This window comes from Astatotilapia calliptera, chromosome 7 (genome assembly GCF_964374335.1).
Source record: "Astatotilapia calliptera chromosome 7, fAstCal68.1, whole genome shotgun sequence".
Classification (NCBI taxonomy): Eukaryota; Metazoa; Chordata; class Actinopteri; order Cichliformes; family Cichlidae; genus Astatotilapia; species Astatotilapia calliptera.
In genome coordinates, this window is record NC_137428.1 from 16,480,564 (window position 1) to 16,504,566 (window position 24,003).

The following is a 24,003-nucleotide window of genomic DNA, read 5'->3' on the forward strand; positions in this document are numbered from 1 at the left end:
AGGGGGTTATGGGAAATGTAGTTGGGTTCAAAGAGTTGGATGAGGTAAGACCGCGATCTCTGTAAGCAATCCTGTCTGCGCTTTACTAATAATAGTAATAACAACAACAACAAAGAAAAAGTAAAAAAGCTTTAGTGTAAAGTATAAAATATGTCTGTATGAAATGTAAGTATAAGAAAATATGTGATTTTAAATTGTGCCTGCCTTCCCTCCACCATGTTTTATCTCCTGAAAATAACCCATTTCTTTTAATTTCTTTGAGAAACAAACTAATATACATATTTAAGTAGCACGGAAATATTTGATTTTTTATGGTGGTTTATCAGGTTATGTTTACATGTAAATGTAGTCTTTAAAAAAAGAAACCAAGATTCCAGAGTACTAACTATTATATAACTATAACTATTAACTGGTTTAGCGCTACCCATTACTATAAACTGATTAAACCGATAGAATAATAACTGGTCAGCCCCATGACTGACTCTAAATCTGTGTAGGATTTATCTGTTTGGTTTAGGTAAACAGGACCTCATACACCGTGCCCAGCAATTTCTATCAAAAGAATTAATCCTTATATCAAAAATATATTGATTCTCATTCAGTTTCCTCTAATTAATCTGATTTAGCTCACTGTTTTCAGAAAGATCTTCTTTTGGTGACTCCGATTATGACAGATTATCCACCTCCACCTTTCCCTAGCATCCTCTTCTGCCACACTAACCTTCTGCGTGTCCCCCTTCACTGCATTCATCAATCTTCTCTTTGTTCTTCCTCTTTTCCTCCTGAGTGCTAGCTCCATAATCAACATCTCTTGTTATTCCTCCTCTACACATGTCCAAACCACTTCAATCTTGTCTCTTAAACAGCTCAACCTAAGCTGTCCCTCTGATGTTCTCCTTTCTAATGGTGTCCACTAGGGCTGCCACGATTAGTCAACTAGTCACGATTACGTCGACTGTCAAAATCGTCGACGACTAATTTAATAGTCGACACGTCGTTTGAAGCTTTGTAAGATCCCAAAAGACGCAGGACTAAGTAGTAGGATTTAAGAGTGTAATAACGGACTGAAACAGAAGATGGCAGCACTGCATGTACAAGGATGCCAACTGCCGTTAAACGCCGAAGAAGAAGAAACTGTCCCAGAATTCATAGCGCCCTGCTCAGTTTCCAACAATGGTGGCACCTAGTTAGTTTTAATATTACTCTTATTATTCTTTCTGGGTCACAAAATAAACGTTTAACATATTTTCAGACGAGAATGTAGCTGTGTAAACCTCAAATATCTGCTCAGTTTATCAAGACACCACATATTTTCAAAAGCGCTCCGACGTTTTCGGAGAGGTCTGTTACCCACTAGCTCGTTAGCTAGCCGGGGTTACAGGCTCACTAGAGCCGGTGAGAACACCGGACTCCCGGCAAATCGTTTTCAAACCCACCGATGTCGTTCGCTACTCAGGTTAAATATATATGAGTCACTTAGATAACTTAAAAATGTTATTGTTTGGCTTTTTTCAGTATTTTATTAGTTCCTGAGTAAATCAGTTTGGCTGAGATTAAAGTTATAGTTTTTACACAGCTGAATAAACGTTAAGCAGACAACTGATTATCAGAAGTGTGAGATGCTCGAGAATATACTCCAGTGTCCTGTTATATTTTAGATAGCAAGGAGCAGACGGCTGAGTTTATTAAACTCCACCAAAACAATCTGCAAACTTCATTAAAATTTAATAAACTATCATCTTGTCTTTATTTTTAGTTAGCACATACCTTAAACACTTAAAGCTATAAGCTAATGATAGTTATATAAGAGCAGATGCATGCTGGTGCAATAAGCTGTACGTTTTACATTCAATGGATGCATGATCTGATTAGTCGACTAATCGCAAAAATAATTGGTGACTAGTCGACTATCAAAATAATCGTTTGTAGCTGGTGCCCTAGTGTCCACTCATGTCACTCCCAGTGAAAATCTTTAGATCTTCAGCTCTGTCGCCTTTTTTTTTTTAGTACCACTGTGTCCAAACCATACATCCAGTGGCGGTACTGGCCTGTTTGGCGCCCTGGGCGAACACTCCCCCCCCCCCATACACACACACATATGAAGAGAGAGAGAGTATGCATAGTATGAAAATGGCTAATAAACAGCCATCATAATTCGTCATACAATGAGAATAGGACAAATCAACAACTGACAATGACTAATTAATATTAAAATCTGTAACATAATGTATTGTTTGGAGTTTGGAGTAGTCTGTTACTGTTACTATTTTTACCAATTCTTCTTGGAGCAACTGTAACCCACATAATTTCCTTAGGGAATAATAAAGTATTCTGATTCGGATTGTTTCAGGATGACCTGCCATTATCCAATGTCCTGTATCTTTCGTTTCTCCTCCTCTTCTTTTCTCTTTTTTTGTAAACTGAGCACCTGATGGCTTTGAACTGTTCTTGTCCATCTTGGTTTTAATTTTGCATTTCAGTATGAACACCCATCCCCCAACTCGAGGATCACCACAACATAACCTAATAGACCTACACCTTAGTTCACAGATTCACTTTGTCTAGAGTTTATTTCTGGGATTTCACACAACCCAGTATTCAAATCATGAATACATAATGGGCTTGGATTTACAGCATTATGAATGAAATGTGCTCTATTTGGAAGCAGCCCCCTCTCGATGTGTTGTGTGTGAGACTTTAAATCGTTATTGATCCCTTTACCCCTGGTCCTAAAGTGTATATTTATTTTCTTACATATATTGTTTGTTTACTTGCACTGCTGTAACTGGAGCCTCGTCGTCTCGTCTCTCTGTATACTGGACTGTATGTAGCGGAGATTACAATAAAGTTTACTTTGACATCAGCAGCGAGCAGGCGCACCGAGGGCTCTCGCGCTCACTTTTCACGTATAGAATTTCGAAAAAACATCGGTGCAAATTATAAGTCTGTATAATGATGTCTGGTGTTTTCGTGTTTGTTGGTTTGTTTTTATTCTATTTTATTTTGGGGGTGGGTTAGACGCTGCTCCAGCCAGCGAGAGAATCCCCCGCCGCCCCGCCCTCTCCTCCTTGTGCCGCAAGCAGCAGGCGCACCTCGCAAACGGAGGGCGCCCTTACTCCCAGCAAATGGGCGATAGAAAACCGATCGGTGCCTATGCCATTCACAATATGTGCTGGCATGACGTCGGGGCAGCATGAGTACAAGCAATTTTTATTTATTTTTTGCTTTGCATGCTTGACCCTAAGTATTTAAACTCATCTACCTTCACTACCTCCCCTCCTTGGAGCTTCACCTTCTGACTTTCATTCTATACCTCCACCCAGGAAGGTTAAATTAAAGTGGAAAGAAAATAGAAGGAGTGACATAATTAGGAGGGGAGAGCTTCAGAAATTCAGGTAAAGCATGGCTACTTTGACCATGAGTCATTGCTTAGTGCTAATAGCTAAAGTGTAGCTTTAGCTTTAGCCACATGGACCAAAAATGTCAGGGCCATTTTTTTTTGTCCCAGTCCAGCCCTGCCTCCATCTCTCCCTTCCACCTGCTCTCAATATAGAGCACAATGTCGTCTGCAAACATTATAATCCACAAACTCCTGCCTGAACTCATCTGTCAGCCTGTCCATCACCACTGCAAACAAAAAGGGGCTCAGAGTGGATCCCTAATTTAATCCCCCCAACTTTGAATGCATCTGTCACTCCAGCTGCACACCTCACCTCTGTCCTCATACATCTCCTGCACCAACTTCCCTTCACTTCCTTATGTAGAAGTGAAACACCACAGTGCTTTCTCTAGACCTACAAGGACACAGTGGAACATCTTCTGACCTTCACTATCAACACTCTGAAAGCTGTAACTCTCTTTCTCGGCATGATGGCATACCACTGCTTGCTGATTGTCAACTCTCTTTTTAACAATTCTTTTCCAAAGCTTTATTTTATGACCTATTAACATTACCTTCTGTAGATGCTACAGCTCTGCACATCACACTTTTTCAAAAGTTAAAACTTGTACCAGTACACTTCCTCTCACTCTTCAGGATTGTGTAAAACAATTTATTCAATGAGTCCACAGTTCTCTCAAATTGGCATCTCTATACTTCCACAGGTAGGTCATCTGGGCCACCTGCCTTTCAAATCTTCATCCACTTCATAGCTGCCCTCACGTACTCCCCACTAATCTTCTGTACTTCCTGTCTTCCTCCCATTTTCTTTATCTGTGCCTCAAAGTACTCTTCTAAATCTTCTCTCGTTACTGGTTAGTACATTTCCATTGCTACCCCAATCCCCCTAACCCGCTGCAAATCCTCTCCAGCTCAACCTCTGCCTAGCCAGTCAATTCAAGTCCTTTCACTCCTTTGTAAGTGTCCAACCTTACATACAAGTCATTATGAATATTTCTACTCCTTTGCTGTACACCTAGTACAGGAGTACCTAGTCCGAATACCCTTGTCTACTTTCTTCATCTACCTGACTCCCTTTTTCTTTGTCAACCTCTTCTTTTGAATACTTTCCTGTACTTCCCCACTCCACCACTAAGTTTTCTTGTTCTCTTTCCAGAGAATACATCAAACACAGTTTGAATCCACCTCTAATACTCCTGGCTTTGCCTTCCATCTTGGTGTTTCCTAACACACCCTCTCTCATCTTCCAGCCAACAGTAGCACAGTTTCCACTAACACACAGCTGGCTAACAGTACCAGATTGAGTCACTGTTAACCCAGGCCATTACTGATCTAGTATGAAGATCTCCTTCCTGACGTTTGCTTTGGCAATGACTTCATGCTCGATTCCCTAACTGATGCAGCCCTCACCAATTATCTGGGCTTGGGACTGGGACACTGGCACTAAGAGTACACTGGCTTGTGGCCCCCTTGTGGCTGGGAGAGAAGCAAAAACCAGAGCCAGAAGAAAAGAAAATACATACTTTATTTTGCTATAGTCACCAGATGATAGTGAGCAGTGCAACTTTCATCCTCATTTAGGATTTCTATGACTGCAGTAAAATTTTAACTGAATGCACCTTAAGCAGACCTTTGACTGGCGATAGGATCAGTGGATTCTGGATTCTGGATCTAAAATGCAAAACAACTGCACAGCTCTGCCTGATGAATGTAGATGTTCCCCTATACAGGAAATATGCCTTGCAAAACAGGAAATACCAGCAAGTAGCAGAAATGTATCAAAGTTACCTATAGATATAATTTCAGTTTGTTAAAAAGGATGTTTTAAAAACCATTATCAGAACCAAAGGAAAAAAATTAATACATTAGTCAAATACCTTGCAACTTGATGAATAATTCATTTTATTTCCTTAACAAAGACAGCATCAGCAATGAACCACTTTGGACATCCTCTCTCACACAGCACATCTCTTTCTTCAGCAGATTTTGACATAACATTTACTTTGTAGATCAGTGGTCTTCAAAAATGAGGGAACTACTGATTGGAAAAGGGAGGACCCCCCCCCCCCCAGAAAACAAAACACCATCAGAGGTGAGATCTAATAGAAGGGTGGGTCTGGGATAATAGTTCATTTCCGGATTGTCGTGCACTGAGCAGCTTCTCCCAAACATCATGACGGTAGTGGAAATCTTCATTTGTTCCATTTACTCCAACTATGAGGACAAATGAGAAAAACTGTGACAAATGTCTTCACTCTAAATGAAATCAGAGGAGCATCATAAAAACATGAACTTACTTATGGACAAAGTTGTGGTCAAGCAAAAGGATTTCCAAAAGGATCCTCAAAGGCAGCTGTTGAACCAGAGCTCTGACCGACAGATGTATTCTGTTAAAAAAAATAAATAAATAAATAAATAATTGAGGGAAAAAAAAAACAAAAACTCAAGTATAACAATATCCTTGTTATCAAAAGGATCATTGGGATTAGGATGATAAAGTAAAAGGTGGTCACAAATAAAACTCTGTACCATAGCTACAGGTGGCACTCCAAATGGACTGGAGTCAGGCGCTCCAAATGCTTTGTCAAACATGTCCTGACCAAGTTCTGATCCCTGGGGTGGTGCTGAACTGTTTTGGATGGGAGCAGAGGAGAAGGCAACATCCAAGAGCCCTGGAACTGGAGCAGCAGCTGGTTTAGAGGCATCTAAATTTGCACATTACAAACACAGGACACAGTTACCAACAGGTCACAGTCATCAGATTATGACATAAGCCATTTCAGCTAGTTTAGCATTACCAATTGACGGCATCTTATTGATTTCAAAGTCATCGTGATCTGCAGCATCCTGCACGAGGCCCACTTTAGTGGAGAAGTATTGATCAAATGCCCCCGGTTGTTTGCCACTGGAAGCTGGATCTGACCCTGCTGCAAGCTCTACTTTCCTGGCTGGGATGGCAGGAGGCTTGGCGAGCTGGAAGTCCTTGAACATGTCTTTCCCAGTCTTCTTCTCTTTCTCTCCGAGGGGATCCAAAGCTGTGAAGGCACTGTTCTCTACTTTCGGAGGGACCTGTTTAGCAGGTGCTCTTGGAGGGGGGCGTGACGGACCCTGTGGATCACCCATACCTGGGAATGCATTAGGCTGGAAAGGATTGGTAGAGGCAGGCTGACCCCAAGAAAGGTGGGGTGGAGAGAGAGGAGCGGCAGCAAACTGTGGTGGCATCTGCTGACCCCAACCTGTTGGTGGTATGGGTAGACCAAAGGCAGATGGCTGTGGGAAGGCGGGCCTGGGCCCTGGAACTGTCCCTCCTGGCATGGGGAACATGTTGGGTGCAGCACTGGAGGCTCCCCACATGGTTACAGCAGGGACACTTGTGGTAGCTGGTGGACCCAACTGGAGATTCCCTAAATATATCAAAAAGAAGAAAAAGGTTTACAGACACAAAACAGGTTTTTAAAAAAAACAAAAAAAAAAAAACAAAGAGATGTGTGAAATACAAATTCCCCCTCCTGTGTATTACCCAGAGCAGCTATGGCAGAGGGAGCAGAGTTTGCCGGTGTACTGTTGAAGAGGTCTGGAGCAGATGACCCCTCAGACTGACTGGAAGCAGCGAACAGTTCTGCTCCAAACAGATCACTTGATGTAGACTAGTCACAAAACAAATAAATAATAAAATGAATAATGCAACACATTTTGTTAGCAAGTCACAACTATGTGGCAGTTAAGATTTAACAAATGCTTAAGAGAAACTAATAATTAACTATAGTTAAGCATACGATTGCATGCTTTGCCACTTACCCCTGCTCTTTTCACTGAAGCGTGAACATTAGGAAAATAGATTATGAGCAGCTGATTGTTAAAGTCATTCAAGCCAGTTCGAGAAGCATGCGAACACCAGTGCATGCATAAAGAAAAGAAGTTATCCAAACAACAAGACCATGACCAGAGTTCCAAAATTAAAGTCCCTAACCCAGTGCATTCTCAGTGCCTTATCCTGTCGAACACCAATGCATAACCCAAAAGCTCAAGGGAGATGTTAGCTCCAAATGTGTTGTAAACCTTTTTTATTAAAACGCATAACACATGCAAGCCTACTACCATTGGCATAGCCGTGTTATTTCACCTTTGCGCTCCTTCGACCTCGTCCAGACTTAGAGTTGTGCGGAGGCGGGCTTATGAGAACTGAATCCTTGCTATGAGTCACTGGCAGCTCTGGGCGATGGGTCATTTCATTAGAGACAGGGGAAGTTTTCAAAGAGTCAAAAAATGGATTTTTGTTTGAGAGAACTTGTCCAGATTCATTTCCATCCATCATGGTAGTTGTGTTTCCCTGAGTTATTTTACCCCCCAACGGCCACTGTCCGTTACTGAGCGCGAGGATCATGGTTTCCCTGGATAACCCATTTATTTGCTGACTGAGATGTTCAGAGTCTCCATTTACACCACCATTAATAATTGTCTTACTAGTGCTGCCAACAGTGCCGTTTAGGTGATTGGTGGTGGTGTTGACGGGAATCTGTGCATTATCAGCTGCCAATAGAGTGGGTGATTTAGAAAGGGGGTCATCTCTGAAAGGGTCACTGTCTGGGGTTGGGAAATAGCCAAAAGTTGAGGAAAATGGATTCTCTGTCTGGGGATATGCCCTATAGTCAGGGGCACAGGAAGTTACAAAGGAATTTCCCTTTATGCAATTTTGATTGCTGTCAACTTCAGCAGAAAAGTCCAGTAAGAGAATGTCATTAGAGTCCTGGTTAACACGAGAGGGGACAGTGAGAAAAAGAGAAAAGGATAAATCATTTCTGCAGAAGGGAGGTAATGATGTGTTAACAAGATGAACAATGAATCACATGGTGTGAAAAAGAAATGCCTTTTTAAAACTGCTACTTGCAGATTATGAAGAGTCGCTGTCAATTTAATGCTGACAACTTTAAGGTCTAGGGTCCACTTCTAACTCACTTACTGTAATCCTACTTGCTCTGAATAACAAGTTGGACTACAAGTCAAAGCCGGCGCTTGGTACTTACCCATAAATTCAGGTTAATGAGACATTTCAGCAGCACTGACGTAAAAGATTTGCCACAACTCTAAGTCTAACAGATTCTACTTGTAGCAGTTTTAAAGTTAACAACAACAACAACGAGACTAGTAAAACACAAAGCATAAACTCAATTCCTAAAAGACTCTTCATAGATTCTTAAAATGAACAGAATCTGATGACTTCACAAGTCTTTTCAGAATGGAGTTCGCAGAGGGCGTTGAGATTTTACTATAGAGTCATTTCTTACAAATACGTTCATTACATAAGAGTGATAATAATTAGCAGGTACACAATTGTGTAAATACAGTAATAATACACTTCACCAATTACAATCATGATATTAAAAGAAATATTTACCATCATGGTGTGATACTTACATTTGGAGCCTGAATGTCTGGAGGGGTTGACATATCTCCAAAGAGGTCATGTTGCTCTACTGGCTGGACGTGAAAATGAAACAGAAACATGCCATTTAAGAAAATAAAGCACTCCAACATTTCATTCACTGTTAAGATGGACACATTACAATAACTCTTACTTGAGCTGATTTTACGTCATTGCCCATAGATAGCAAGGCATTTCCATTCTAGAGACAGAAAGTAAAAATGTACAAAAATAAATTTTAAAAAAAGTCAGTAACTGCTTTAAGGAAAAAAAACCAAAAAAAACTTAATTGCTTACCTCCACTACATCACTGCCATTTTCAACCTGTAAACAGAGGCATACTGTTAACGAACAGACTTTCCATTGAAATGACGCATTCATCACTAAAATGAAAAATGGCTGAGGATGTGATTCACTGAAAGAACACAGAGAGGCAGTGTTGACTTTCAAGCGGTACATACAGTGTGTACCCTGTCAGCACTCCCAGAGGACCACATGAAAGTGTTTTTCTTTCACAAAGAAAATGCTGCCATTCACTTGGAGAAATTTTTTTCCAGTCTGAAGTTAAATGCTTCTGCTTCCATTACCTTCTGTGTGCCCTCGGCCTCTTTCTTCCTCAGGTTGAAGATGACTTGGAATAGATCCTTCAAATCGATTACCAGTGGCTCTGCCTGTATGGAAACAAAGACCAAAAATCTTAGGAAATTGGAGTCAGTTTGTCTTTGGTGCCTGTGGCAGTACCACTTCTAGCAGTTATCAAAAGAAGGTAGGCTCAAATGTTAAAATCTCCAGCTTCTCAGTTAAATTTAAAAAAAAAAAAAAGATCTATCTATCTATCTATCTATATCTATCTATATCTATAGATATATATCTATCTATATATCTATATCTCTATATATCTATATATATATCTATATATCTATATATCTATATATATCTATATATATATATCTATATATATCTATATCTCTATATATCTCTATATATCTCTATATCTCTATATATCTCTATATCTCTATATATCTCTATATCTCTATATATCTCTATATATCTCTATATCTCTATATATCTATATCTATATCTATATATATCTCTATATATCTATAGATATCTATATATATATATATATCTATATATATATATCTATATAGATATATATCTATCTATCTCTATATCTATATATCTATCTATCTATCTATCTCTATCTATCTATATCTATATCTATCTATCTATATATATCTATCTATCTATATCTATATCTATATCTATATCTATATCTATATCTATATCTATATCTATATCTTTTTTTTAACAACCACATACAAAAAAAAAAAAAAGTTACTTAAGTAAACCTTTTACCTTCATGACAACCATAAAGGGGTGAACTGCCGTTTTATGACATCAAGTTATACATTATTAGACACATGGCTGGTTGACAGTTACATCCCAACTAGGTAGCGAGCTGTTAAGCTTTCCCCTGAGCAAATTTGAGTCAACTTGACCTCTCAACCATGCTTTAAGGTTGTCTAAAACAACATGACGTGTATACTGACCAAAATTTATGCTTTAGTTTACGCAAGTAAAATTCTATTTTATTTGTTTGCTAGCATTAGCTAGCAAACAAATATATTTGGATGAATAAGCACTCATTCATACAAACATGGCCGCTTCTGTCTATAATGTTAAAACTCAGGTTTGACAGACAAAGTTCACAAGCCAGTAGGTGGCACTATAGTGCCTAGGCTTCTTATTAAAATGGAGAGTCTATGGCAGGGATGGCATTTTATATCATGAGCCACATAACAGCAACCTTTAGTTTTAAGTGATACGGACCAGTGAAATTCCCCTTTCTGTCAGTGTACAGAAGTTTAACTACACATTTAATCCCTCATATCTTAGTGTAAGAAAAAATGAAGTGCAATTATAACAAATTTATGGTGTTTGACACGATAAGGAAATGCTACTGTAGTAAATGATAGAAATCCATCAGGATGATTCTTTGGGCCCAAATTGTAACAAATTAATGTGTAAAATTACAGAAAGTGTTCTGGTAGCTCATTGCCTTGACTGTCCTACAATCATAAAAAAAAAAAAAAAAAAAAAAAAAAAAAAAAAACAGTGTGTGTTAATTTGCAGAAAATGTACTATTTTTTCCTCTATGGTTGATCCGCTTTAAAAAGCAAAAACAATTCTTTAGTTAGAATTAGAAAAACAGGAACTTTCCCGTCATTTAATTATTTATCTAGTACCCAATTACTTTGGCTTGGTATGAATGGATGTGTGTGTGGTCATTATCTGTAAGGAGAAAAAAAAAAAAGAAAAGTAAAACTTATGAAAAACAAAGTCTATGCTCTACTTCACATTTTCCAACCTGTCCAATGGACCAGATTGACACACTTTGTCTATGGCAGTTCTGTGTGTTACCTGTTGTGCAGTCTTTATGGCAAAGAACTGATGCTGTCCTTCAGCTCCACACACATATCCAAAAGCCCTGTTATCCGTTACATCTCTGGCAATGAAGGAGATCTTATTCACCACATGCTCATGTTCGATCACCTGAGAAATGTGGACAAGGATTTTCGGTTTTGTTTGCTTTTTTTTTTTTTTTTTAAAGCACTGCAAATACATTCTGTGAAGTCCAGATTATATTGCAATAGTAATCAGAACTCACGCCCGATTTCTCATCAATGATCTTGATGCCTGACATGGAAATGTTGACCCAGATCCTCTGCTTGTGCTTGCCTTGCGACCGAGCAGCTGCTGCCATACCCTGGAGAGAAAAAACAAAAACACTACTCTATTGAAGGCAAACAGATGTATATACACCAAAGCTCAACTTAACAGCTTTAAGAAACAGTTTTGATATTTTCTTCATGAAAATCAGCGATAGAAGAAAAGAGCTTCTGATCCCAAGTTGTACCTTAAGTTTCATCATGGAATCTTGGCACATCTTGTCTCCACGAGCCTCTGGAACATCATCAATGCCGATCAGTTTGGCCTTGTACCTGACACCATCCCCTTGAAACCTGCCCAGCAGGTATTCATCCGTCTTCTCTGTTACTGGATTAAAAAGACAAAGAAAGTAGTAAAATTATAATCTCTGCCACATCTTAATAGCTGATGAAAGGAGTATCGGCACCATTTTCTCCTCCACTCACCTTTCTTTTTCTCTTTCCTGAATGGGACTTTGGATGCCTGTGTTATAGGAGAGTTGGGAGGGGTGTTGGAGGTTGAGACTGTAGAGGTGAGGCTGGGATCGGCAGAAGATGCGTGCGCTCTGTCTACCTCTGCAGACATGGTGTGGTGTCAGTCTGTGGACAAGTGGGCAATCAGAGGTAAAGCAGCTCCGTATTCAGGGGCAATGAGGTCGTCCAAGCATATGACTTAACACCCACACATGCTTCTCTTGGCGTTGCTCTGAGGCAGAAAAAGTGAAGTTGGACACCAAGTGTGTGTTGAGAAAGGGAAAGAAAGATGATGATAAGTTAAATAAAGCACACTACAGTCTTTTCTGGTAAACCCGTTTGTTTAGGGGGAAAAAAAAAAACAACAAAAAAAAAAACAAGTGGGTGGGGGGAGACTTGCACCGTTCTACAGTCTGCCACTGAAACAATTTTTTCCACATCATAAGCAATTATTGTATTTAACAACACAGTAAACATTTAGAACGAGAGGGACACATAGGGGAAGCATAAAACATATGACCAATAAAATAGGCAGCTCATAAGAAGGCATGAGACACTTTAACACTGCTTTAAAAGCATGCTGTGTCAGTTGATTGGCTCTATAAAGAAGTAAACTGTCCTAAAGCTTAAGAACCTCCTGCTTAAAGAGACATCTTGGCATATCTATCATAATACCAGTCAACTCTGAGTTAGCAGTATCATGCTGGTAAACTGCTTTAGAGAATATTAACATATAGAAAACATGTCTTTTTAAAAAAAAAAAAAATAATAAAGTTTTTCCTTCCATGCTACATGAAATCAATGAATTCCTTTACATGGCATTGTCACAAGTGTGTGCATTTCCTACATGAGGCACAAACAACATCACAAAGGATTATAGATGAAGCCACAGCATCACCTTACTCTTATCATGTTAGATGTACCAAACTGCTGTTACTTGGAACACATCCATTATCACTTAGACACATGTGTGTTCTGACAAAAAAAAAACAAAAAAAACAACCACACAGAAAAGAGCTTTCTCCCTCAAAAAAACCCAAATGATTCCTGCTCTATACGCGTAGAACGTACATACCTTTAGGTCCAGCTCCAGAGGCTACACTGGCTAGAATATCAGGGTAAAAAGCCTGTGAGTACCGTAGGACAGTCCAAAGGTTGAAAACGAGCAAAGGTTGAGCAATTACCTGAAGTTAATCTTACGCTAGAAAAGCAAAAGATCTCGTGATGTTGAGCTAAGCAAGAACAAACGGAAATTGGAGCCTTTAACAAGAGTTTACCTACACAGTTCTGACTTTCAAGGAAAAGTTGCACTTGACCTTCTGATACTCCAGAATAACAAGGAATAAACCATCTGCAAGACAAGCGAAAACAGAGCTGCACCGTGAGATCACGCAAAAACGTAAAGAACAATATCTACTCTAAAAATAACTGCCTAGGCTCAAACCAGTTAACCAGACAACTGTCCAAAAGCCATAAAGGAAGTGAGAGATATTCAGGATAAGATAAGAGAACTTTATCTAGCTTTGTGGCAGCTTTTACTATTTTTTTTTGCCTAACACGTGACCACAACAGAGAGACAAAAAATAAAAATTCTGTAAATTATCATTTTATTTCCCCTCAAAAGTGTGTGTGTGTGTGTGTGTGTGTGTGTGTGTGTGTGTGTGTGTGTGTGTGTGTGTGTGTGTGTGTGTGTGTGTGTGTGTGTGAAACACAAACAAACAAGTTAATTTTGATACCATGAGAGATGTCCCACAGGTGCTACTGCACAAACAATAAAAACCAGAACAAAACTTCATCTGCCTGTACCAGTTTTTGAGGCAGAGAAACAAGCGCCGTAAGCCCTTGTTTGCTTGGTTCACCATGCTGTCATGCAAGTTACCACAAATCACACTGACAGACATGCTGTTTGGCCTGCACTGCTTGGAAGCATAGAACGAGCAAACCCTTAACACTTGCTGCACAACACATTAAGCCTTCACGAGCATGACACATGATTGCACTTGTACTCTAATAAGAGTGGTGTCATAGTCCCAGTACCTGGCAGTTAGTCTTATAAAAAGGGTAAAATGTCAGCAGTTGATTGAAGATTTAAGTTAAAGGATTACATTTTAACAGCTCTTTAACAGCCACAAAAACTGGCAGATAAGTGCGGGGGGGGGGGGGGGGGGGGGCGGATGTGTAGCATCCAGCCGTGTCACAACACAAACACTCAGCCTCAGACAGCAAGCATAAATTTATGTTTGTCAGCAGAATCACAGCACTGCAAAAGGCAGAAATGTCACAATCCTGGCCCCGTCAGGAAACGTAAACTGCTGCACATCTGGAGGAAATCAGGGAATGACTCAGTCTGCAAGTGTATGAGATGGTGAAATACCACAGGCCCACTGTGAACACACGGCACTGAACACAGAGCACTTTCATACTAAAGGGTTCTGCACTCAAACACAGGAGTGACACAGGAGTGATAGAAGGTACAGAATTGTGAATGCTTAATAAAAATTATGTGAAATCTCTCAAGATTCAAATACAATTTTCCAAGTCAGGGTTAAAGCTGAAAGAAATTGAGTTCACAAAGAAACCTAGGGAGAGTGTTGGACTCCCAAAAGAGAATCTCAAAGTAGGCAGCAGAGGGGAGAAAAAAATCATTATGACGAAGTTTTCTTCCAAAATTTGGAACATTTAAAGTAAGACAGTTCAGCCTTTGACTAAAACTGAACCTTGGCTTGCCTGCCTTTAGCTTTTATTAAGCTTATAAAACATTTCAGGCTAACATTCCTGTAAATACCCGCAGCTTTTTAAACGACTACCTGTAGGATAGTCCTCCTGCGGAATCTTAATTCATGCAGGGATGTGAAAACAAAGTTAAACACCACACTTACCTACCTGTGTTTGGAAACGCGCAGTAATACGCCTTCTGGGAAAGAGAGCGGGTTTTTCCTCTGCCGTGATGCCTCGCGATTCGGCTGCGAAATGAGTTGAATCAAACACAGCTTGGCAAAAATGAGCGAGAGTGTGATGTTTTCCGCCGACTGCCTTGGACAGAACGGAGAGACTGCTGCAAACTCCTCGTTTAACCCTTGACTGACTGACAGGGCTAACTCGCTGCAGATTTCAATTGGTAGGGGGGCGGGCTCTTTACATGCAGGCCAACAAAATATCGCCATCGGCTTTAGTAAGTGGGTCATAAAAATGAAGTGCGTGATGTACAGTATGTATGTATGCGTGCGTGTATTTATATCAAATTTGTGGATTTTTTTGTTTTCTTTGAAAAAAAACAACAACAACACAAACTTTTAAATAATTTTAAAAAATGCCAGAAAGAGCCAATTAATATAGTATGTATTTATTTATTTATTCAGTCATTCATTTCAACTTAATGCTACACCTATAGTCTACATGCATGTCACAGGTAGCAGTGGTGCAGGAATTGGTCAGATTCTAAACAAATAATGTGTAAAGTAAAAATATGTTGGCCTAAGATTGAGCAGGAACAACTTGAAGATCTTGCTGGTATAAATTGAGGCATAAAACTGATATTTTTTTATGTGTTTTTCTGTACATTTGAATTTGGTTAAGGTTGAGCTATTTTCTAAGTGAAACTGCTGTTAAAACATGGTGGAAGAAGCCTGTGGGCTACAGCCGCCATTCATTAGTGAATTTCTTGCATTACCCCTCCCACAGCCACTGACGTCACTGTTTTCATGCATGGACCATCTATTTTTGGTAGAAATATGTGGGACCTATTCTAGATTTGGGACTGGCACTGGTGGATTGTGCTAATACCAGCTATTATACAATGTTTTGAGAAGCTGGTCCAGCAATACACTGTGCATTTGGAAAGTATTCACAATGCTTCACTTGTTCTACATTTTGTCAGGTTACAATATTATTCCAGAATGCATGAAAAAAATGTTTACTTCAAAATTCTAAACACAGTACCCCATAATGAGAAAGTGAAAAGGTTTTTGCAGATTTATTAAAAGTAAAAAAAAAAAAAATAAATAGAGTTCAGGCGCATCCTGTTTCAACTGTTCAGATGTTTCTACAACTTGATTGGAGTCCACCTGTGGTAAATTCAGTTGATTGGACATAAATTGGAAAGGTGCACCTTTCTATATCAGGTCCCATAGTTGACAGTGCATGTCAGAGCACAACCCAAGTCATGAAGTACAAGAATTTGTGTGTAGACCTCTGAGACAGGGTTGTATCAAGGCACAGATCTGGAAAAGGGTACAGGAACATTTCAGTAGCCTTTCCCACTGTGCTCACTGGGACCTTAATTGAAGATCCCAGTGAGCACAATGGCCTCCATCATTTGTAAGTGGGAGAAGATTTGGTGAAGACTCAATGGTTTTGTGTGTAGAATTGAGGTGAAAATTGAATTAAAGTCATTCTGGAATAAGGCTGTAAAATGACAAAATGTAGAACAAGTGATTTGCTGTGGATATTTTCCATATGCAATGCACCCTATACCCTGTACCCATTTTGATTAATATCAGTTTGAGATAACAGATCTTCATAGGACACCATCACAGCCATTCACATTGCAGTGTGCCATCTTGAATGCCAGGGGCGCTATGTGAAGTGCGCTTTGTAGGCTTCAGGGAGAATGTTTACTACATTAGCAGTTTTAGGGTTTTTGCTGATCAACTGATTCTTAATTCAAGAATATTCATGTTGTGTGCTCATCCTGAGCTCCACTCGAGCTGCCTTTTGAGCCTCCTACTTTGCAAACTCTATAGATCTGACTGCACCTCTAAAAGCGCTATCATCACGGTCATAGATGGTACGTTGACGATGATGGGGCTCTTCTCAAAGAAAGGTGAGACAGAATTTGCGAGGCTGGCTAGTTGGTGCTTAAAGAATAATCCAGATCTGACACCTCTAAGCCCAAAGAACTCCTCACAGACTATAGGAGGGCAATATCACCAGTGTTTGTTACCATTCAGTGGATCAACAATGCCATCATGGTAGTCAGGAATGCTCAGCAGCAACTCTGTCCTCTGAGAATTCTTTGAAAGACCCAATAAACAAACAAAAAAAAAAAACCCACTGGTTTTCTTCTGCTGACGTTCCTTTGAGAGCATTCTGAAGGTTGCATCTCTGCATAGTTAACCAGCTGCACCTCAGGAGAAACAGGAGAGTTTTCAGAGGGTCATTTACACTGTCAAAAATGTTTCAACTGCCCACTTCCCCTCTTGAGACATCTACAGCCCCCACTGCCTCAACAGACTCATCCAACTCAATATAACAACTCTTTGAACTGATGCCATCTGTATCTAAACAGAGAATGTATCGGAACAGGAACAAACACAATTCAAAACAGATTTTTTTACTGTATGTATATTACTGTTTACTATTACCTATACATGGGTTCATTTGTGTATGTACAGTTAGATCCATAAATATTTGGACAGACAACGTTTTTCTGTACATTACCACAATGAATTTTAAATGAAACAACTCAGGTGCAGTTTAAGTGCAGACTTTCAGCTTTAATTCAGTGGGTTGGACAAAAAGATTGCATAAAAATGTGAGTAACTAAAGCATTTTTAACACAATCCCTTCATTTCAGTTGCTCAAAACTAATTAGACAAATTAAATAACTGAAAATAAAATGTTCATTTCTGATACTTGGTTGAAAACCCTTTACTGACAATGACAGCCTGAAGTCTTGAACTCGTGAATATCACTAGATGCTGGGTTTCCTCTTTAATACTCTGCCAGGCATTTACTGCAGCAGCTTTCAGTTGCTGTTTGTTTGTGGGCCCTTATCTGTCTGAGGTTTAGTCTTTAACGAGTGAATGCATGCTCAGTTGGGTTAAGATCAGGTGACTAACTTGGCCATTCAAGAATTTTCCTGACTCTAAATGTTCAGAAGACTAAGAGATGGTTGTTAACTTCAGGAAGAGCTCAATGGCCCACACCCCACTGCACATCAACGGGTCAACAGTATGAAGTTCCTGGGTGTGCACATATCAGATGACCTCTCCTGGAACCTGAACACCACCACCATCATGCAGAAAGCCCAACAACGACTTCACTTTCTTAGGAAACTGAAGAAGGCCAGTCTCCCTCTTCCCATCCTCCCATCATTTTACCAGGGAACCATTGAGAGCGTCCTCTGCTGCTACATCACTATCTGGTACGGGGACTGCACTTTTGCTGAAAAGAAGCCTCTGTAGCGGATAGTGACGACAGCAGAGAGGATCATTGGAGGCCCTCTCCCAACTCTACGACAAACACATCATCCGACGTGCAAACAGCATATTGAAGGACACTTTCCGCCCCTCACATTGGAAAGTGAGGGGTGGCAGACAGTTTTCCATCTGACAGACGGTTTCGCAGCATTAAAACCGTAACGGCCCGACACTGCGAGAGCTTCTTCCCCCAAGCAGTCAGAGCCCTCAACTCACTACCACCAAAGGACTGAAAAACACTTTTACAAAGACCTTACAATACACTACTCACCAAAAGACTCAAAAACAACACAAACTTCCACAAATGCACTACAAACTCGACCTAGGAACAATATGCTTATTTTGCATACTCAGTCACATAGTTACTGAACACATTTGCACATTTTGCATCTTGCACATGTCTTCGTCTTATCTACAATATCCTGACCATAACTTGAACCTGGTATACAATAACTACTGCACAATCATCTCATTTTACTGTAATTGCACATGACCACTTCATATTGTCTCTGTCCTCTCTTTGTTTATTGTACATAGATATAGTTAGTAGTAGTACATTTTTATTCCTTAATTTTACCCAAATTTAACGAGTTAATATTTATTTGTCATTTCTAGTTTTATATCTCTTGGAGATATATTTTTTATATTCTTATAAATGGCCCATGGGGGGCTTGGGGTGAAATGGCATTTGACAATAAAGACCTTGAATCTTGAACTGAATCAAGAATATTCCACTTCTTTGTTTTTATAAACTCCTGAGTTCCTTTGGCTTTATGTTTTTGTTTATCATCAATTTGTATTATGAAAACTGTCAATATAATGAAAAGGAAAGGTATTACAGCCTAGATTTAAAATGATGTAATGAAATGCATGGTTCCAAGAAAACAACTTACCCAGTTACAAAAATTAACCCTGCCTCACAGTTGGTACAAGTAGTCGGACAGTTGGCGTTACACTTCACCTAGCAGATATGAGCTGAGCTTTTACTGTATGAAGTTTAAACAAACTATTTATTAGCCTGCTAGAGATGTCTGTTGAAAAGGGATTTGTCAATGTTGTGTTTACAACTTTACAACGTGGTTAAAAGGTGAAAAAGTCAATTTCACTTTTATTTTTAAAAATTATTCTTATTTTTCAAATTGGAGTCATTTGAAAAGACTAAAGTGTGTGCAGGGCAAAATTAGCATTTGCTCCACTCAGTGATTGGTCTTTTAAACTGTTGGGTGAGTCATGCTGACTAAATAACACTAAAAAAAAACCAAGGTGCGTTGACTGAAGATTTTCTAGTTCTCTCAGACAGTGAATTATGTTGAATGTTCTTGAATTTTGTAATTAAATCTCTTTCTGAGTAGTGTGCATCACCGCATCACAGCTTATTTAAAGCTGTACTTTCATCATTAGTATTTTCCCCCCAAACATGTGACATGAAACAGAACAGATTTCTTATTGCTAAGCTAAGCTACATCAACCATTGATCTCCGCCACTGTGGGTCTACAGTACATACTGACTATTGAATTTAAAAATTAATAATAATAGAGGATATAAGAGCTGCATACACTATATGTAGGCTGATCATCGTATTATTAAATGGAGGAATGAGAGGGAACTGGGGAACGTCAGCCAGAGTGGCAAAGCTCAACTGTTGCTAACGCAGCAAAATTTCTAAAAGTGCAGGCCCAACATTTTCTCTGCTATGCTCTAATCTCACCACAATTACAGTAAGCTGAAGGTTGAAAATGGGTCACAAACTTCCTTTGTCTGTTTTGCTTTTGATGCCATATGGTGATTTAGCCATGTAATAACCGTTTTTACATTTGCTGCTTTTAAGTGGCAGGTGTGGCGTTCCCAGGAGGAAAATATTCAAGTAACATAGAAAGTGTGTTTGTTTCATGTTTGCAGAGGCATCAATAGATGTTTGTTTGGGATAATTAAAAGATGGAGTGTATGTATAAGCAGAGATGGTTACAATTACACAGACCAAGGACTCCAATTTATTTAGCAGAAGCAAGCTGTTGGGAAAGGAAAGCAAGTATGTGTAATTATTACAGAACTAATAAATGCCAGCTTTGACATCCGCAGTGACATGACTACTGATGTCAATGTGGTTCTCAATTGAGAAATGGTTAGTTTCACTTCTGCAAATGTGTTTTACTTTCTTCATTTCATGTTATTTATGTTTTAATTCATGTCCATCCATCCATTCGCTTCCGCTTATCCTTTTCAGGGTCGCGGGGGGCGCTGGAGCCTATCCCAGCTGTCATAGGGCGAAAGGCGGGGTACACCCTGGACAGGTCGCCAGTCTGTCACAGGGCTAACACATAGGGACAGACAACCATTCACACTCACTCGCACACCTAGTGGCAATTTGGATTATCCAATTAACCTATCCCCACAAGCTGCATGTCTTTGGACAGTGGGAGGAAGCCGGAGTACCCGGAGAGAACCCACGCAAATACCGGGAGAACATGCAAACTCCACACAGAAAGACCACAGCCTGATGGTGGAATTGAACTCAGGACCTTCTTGTTGTGCGGCAACAGTGCTAGCCACTGTGCCACCGTGCTGCCTGTTTTAATGTGAACTAATTAATGTGAATTAATGTGAACCTGATAATGAAATAGAAATTATAGGAAGTGATGGCAGTATAAACAGCAGGTTAACAGCCCAGTGCTGGTACCATGCTGCAGAACTGCAAATATTAGCCAACTGAAACCCCCCTGTTTTTATAATCAGTTGAAGAAACCGCCACATATTTTCTGATTTCACCTTTTTTCCTGTGCGAAAGATACTGCTTTTCTTTTGCTTGATATGATCGTTGACACATTTGGGTTTTGCAAAAAACAAAACAAGACAGTTTTCATATTTTCCTTTCAGTTTTATCCAGTGAAAATGATTGACTCATTAAAAAGTAAATAAAATAGTTTTGCAATGATAATAATTTTTAGTTTCTATTTATCCCCCAATTGCATTCATTGTAAATGTAAAATAAAAAGGAGACACAATCTCGGCATACCTCAGCAAATTCACCAAATTCTGCATGAGGACTTCAAACCTGATACGGTGCAGATTTCTCAAAAAGTGCAAGCGTGATGTGTTGTTGATGTTAACAGACGTACAGTATAGTGTGTTTTGTGGGTTTAGAGCTGAGAAATGAGAGAGAAAAGGACAGAGGAAGGATGTCTTTCCTGACTCTGTATCCTGTGTTCTGCTGACAGAGGCTGGTTTTTAGGAGATGAGCCCCACGGAAGCCAGATTACTGTCTCGCTGAGAGTGTTTTCCCATTTGGTCACCAACCGCTGGAATGGTCTTTTTCTGAACCTCTTATTAAACACTTTGATGTTATCAGATATTTGCCTTTATTTGCAGATCATCTGGAAAGAATATGCATGTGACAACATGCTGTATTCAGACGGATGTTGGCAGTGTCTATTATTATGTATGGTTAGTTGTTTTGTGTTTTTTCTTCTTGCATATCAGTACAAGAATCATGTTTTCCTGCCATGACGTGTCTTTCCAATTCAGAACCACTGTTCAGTGATAAAAGATATGGTTCCTTGTTCTTCTAAATGTTACTCATTGTCAGTTGAGGTCAGCGGCACACCCAGTGCTACTAGCACTTGCACACAGAAGTACATGTTTGATGCTACTGTCTGTACTTAAAAACTACATTTTTTTAAGAAACTCGTGGCAAAAAAAAGAAAAAAAAACAAATACAGATGGCAAAAGTCAGCACTGGCACATTCGAGCCTTTATTTCACGATAGAATGCTGACAGAGAAAGTCTAATGGGAAGTGTCCTTCCCTTAGTTTATGACAGGAAGGCCACAATCCAAACATCAAGCATTTTAGGGCGTGAATCCTGGAACTGCCTGCCACCACAGCCAGAACCAAAGATAGCCACTTATCTCCAAGCCATAATTGAGGTAGATTTTTTTGTCTATGTCCCTCTTTGTTCTTTAACCCTCAAGTGTCTTTAGCAGCTAGTTCTTAAAGAACAACACACAGCAGTGGGGCAAATGGCAGTGCAGGAAGCACCATCATGGTATTCTGATAAATACGATGACAGCATTCTACTGGTAGTAGAGTGACTGTGTAGTATGCTGTTCCACAAGTGTTTCCACACAGTTTCAGCCCCCCCTCAAAAAACAGGAAGTCTTTCTAGTCAGGAGATTTGCCAAGCACCTTAACTACCCTCTGGTTTCCTGGGAAAGCAGGGAGGAAACTGTGGAACCTCATAAAAGTGGTGACTTCAGCACATATTTGTGCCTCTCCATTAGGCCACGACCACACTGCCCCTAGAATACCCCAGCTTTGTTTGCAGATACAGGGAAAGAACCAGCACAAGCCAGACCCCAAGTTAAAGATCAGTGTTACTCCCTGAGAGCAACAAAAGGAAAAACTTGTCAGCCCTTCACCTCCCAGCACTTTACAAACGTTCTCTCTGCTCTGTTAATAATAATTGCCCTGATCGTGACTAATCAACTTTTCAAACTTTTATTGCAGTTTAATTATTGCTTAGCCTACATTTAAAGATTACTTTCAGCATTCTTCACTGAGAACTAATCTATTTTGCCTTAAAAAAAATTATACAAACTGCACTCCCTCCACTTGAAGAACAAAGTTCTGCAGACTCAGCAAAAGTCTCCCCGATCACATGACAGATTGGGTGCAACAGTTCAAATCTCACTGTGCGTTGTGCAAGACTTTATTTATTTTTAAAGGTATATTTAACAAAGAAAACAGATACTCGAAAACTACTTGAATTCATGTGTATGCATTACACATTGCTTTCCAAACTCTACAACTGCAGAGTAAACAACGTTCCTTCCACCTAAACCCAAAAACAGTGACGGAGTGAAACAAGAGGACAAAACTAACACTGCCGTTATCTGTTCAGCGTTGCCATCTTGTGGACAAAGAGCTCTACTTCAGCACACCAACCTTTTTTCAGCAGTGGGACTGAATGAAAATTCATTTTCATATTTAGTGTTGTCATTCCATTTTCCAATCTTAGACGATGACCTAAATGTACCGTGGATGCATCATGCCAATGTATTACAACAGTCAAGAACTGAGTCTTTAAATATTTGTTCTGCTTTGCTGCTGACTTGTTTTGTTTGCATGGTTGCGTAATCCTGGAAACACGAACATGAACAAATGGTCTTAAAAAAAATGTCTCAAAAGAAGAAATCTGAAAATAAACAGAAAAAAGAATAAATATAATTTCTAAATGTGTGTATCTGCTTTAAACCCAGCGCTTAGAATCATTTACACCTTCCCATAGTTTTAAAAACCATTTTTATATTTAGATTTTTATATTTTTGTTGTATATTAGGCTAAAGATGAAATACGTGATTCTTAATAAATCCATATATTTTCAATTAGATCAAACTGTGATTAAATTGTTTGTTAAAAATATCCAAATATCCACTGAGTGTAGCCCTTGTTCGTCCAAATAAATTTAATAGGGTCTCCAATTTGCACTTTTATCATTTCAATGTATATTTTTCATTTGTTATATTTTGGTGGCATTTAGCAGGAAGTTGTAATACTTAGAAACACAATCTTTCTCTGTTATTGTAGTAAATCATGGCTTTCTTTACCAACACACTAGCTCATTACTAATCAAACAAATGAATGTAATGTAAACAATAACCGCTTTCTATAGATTATGAAAGGAGACGATTTATTACTTACTTTTATAGTTGTTATTATGTTTTTGTGGGTGCTTTCCTTGCATTGTGAAGAATAAAGATTGAGGCTGTGTGAGTAAGATGTTTATATGCAGACAAACAC

The 24,003-nt window shown here is 39.3% G+C and overlaps 1 protein-coding gene across 9 annotated transcripts; it reads right to left on the reverse strand.

The window, feature by feature from the left end:
- Positions 1 to 5,285: 5,285 nt before the first annotated feature.
- Positions 5,286 to 23,958, reverse strand: dab2 (DAB adaptor protein 2). 9 transcript variants are annotated; one of them, XM_026173252.2, is made up of 16 exons: positions 14,891 to 15,090; positions 13,289 to 13,358; positions 11,981 to 12,239; positions 11,743 to 11,882; positions 11,494 to 11,592; positions 11,247 to 11,378; positions 9,410 to 9,493; positions 9,120 to 9,146; positions 8,977 to 9,024; positions 8,816 to 8,878; positions 7,524 to 8,147; positions 6,921 to 7,047; positions 6,199 to 6,804; positions 5,930 to 6,105; positions 5,698 to 5,787; positions 5,286 to 5,614 (listed from the first exon to the last, which is right to left on the reverse strand). In XM_026173252.2, the coding sequence occupies exons 3-15, from the start codon at positions 12,117 to 12,119 to the stop codon at positions 5,716 to 5,718; spliced, it is 2,337 nt and encodes a 778-aa protein (XP_026029037.1). In that variant the 5' UTR covers positions 12,120 to 12,239; positions 13,289 to 13,358; positions 14,891 to 15,090; the 3' UTR covers positions 5,286 to 5,614; positions 5,698 to 5,715. The 9 variants fall into 9 exon arrangements, with proteins under 9 accessions (XP_026029037.1, XP_080159637.1, XP_026029035.1 ...); XM_080303511.1 differs by lacking the exons at positions 13,289 to 13,358; positions 14,891 to 15,090 and adding an exon at positions 23,905 to 23,958; XM_026173250.2 differs by lacking the exon at positions 13,289 to 13,358 and having other exon boundaries at positions 14,891 to 15,097.
- Between the last annotated feature and the right edge of the window lie 45 nt (positions 23,959 to 24,003).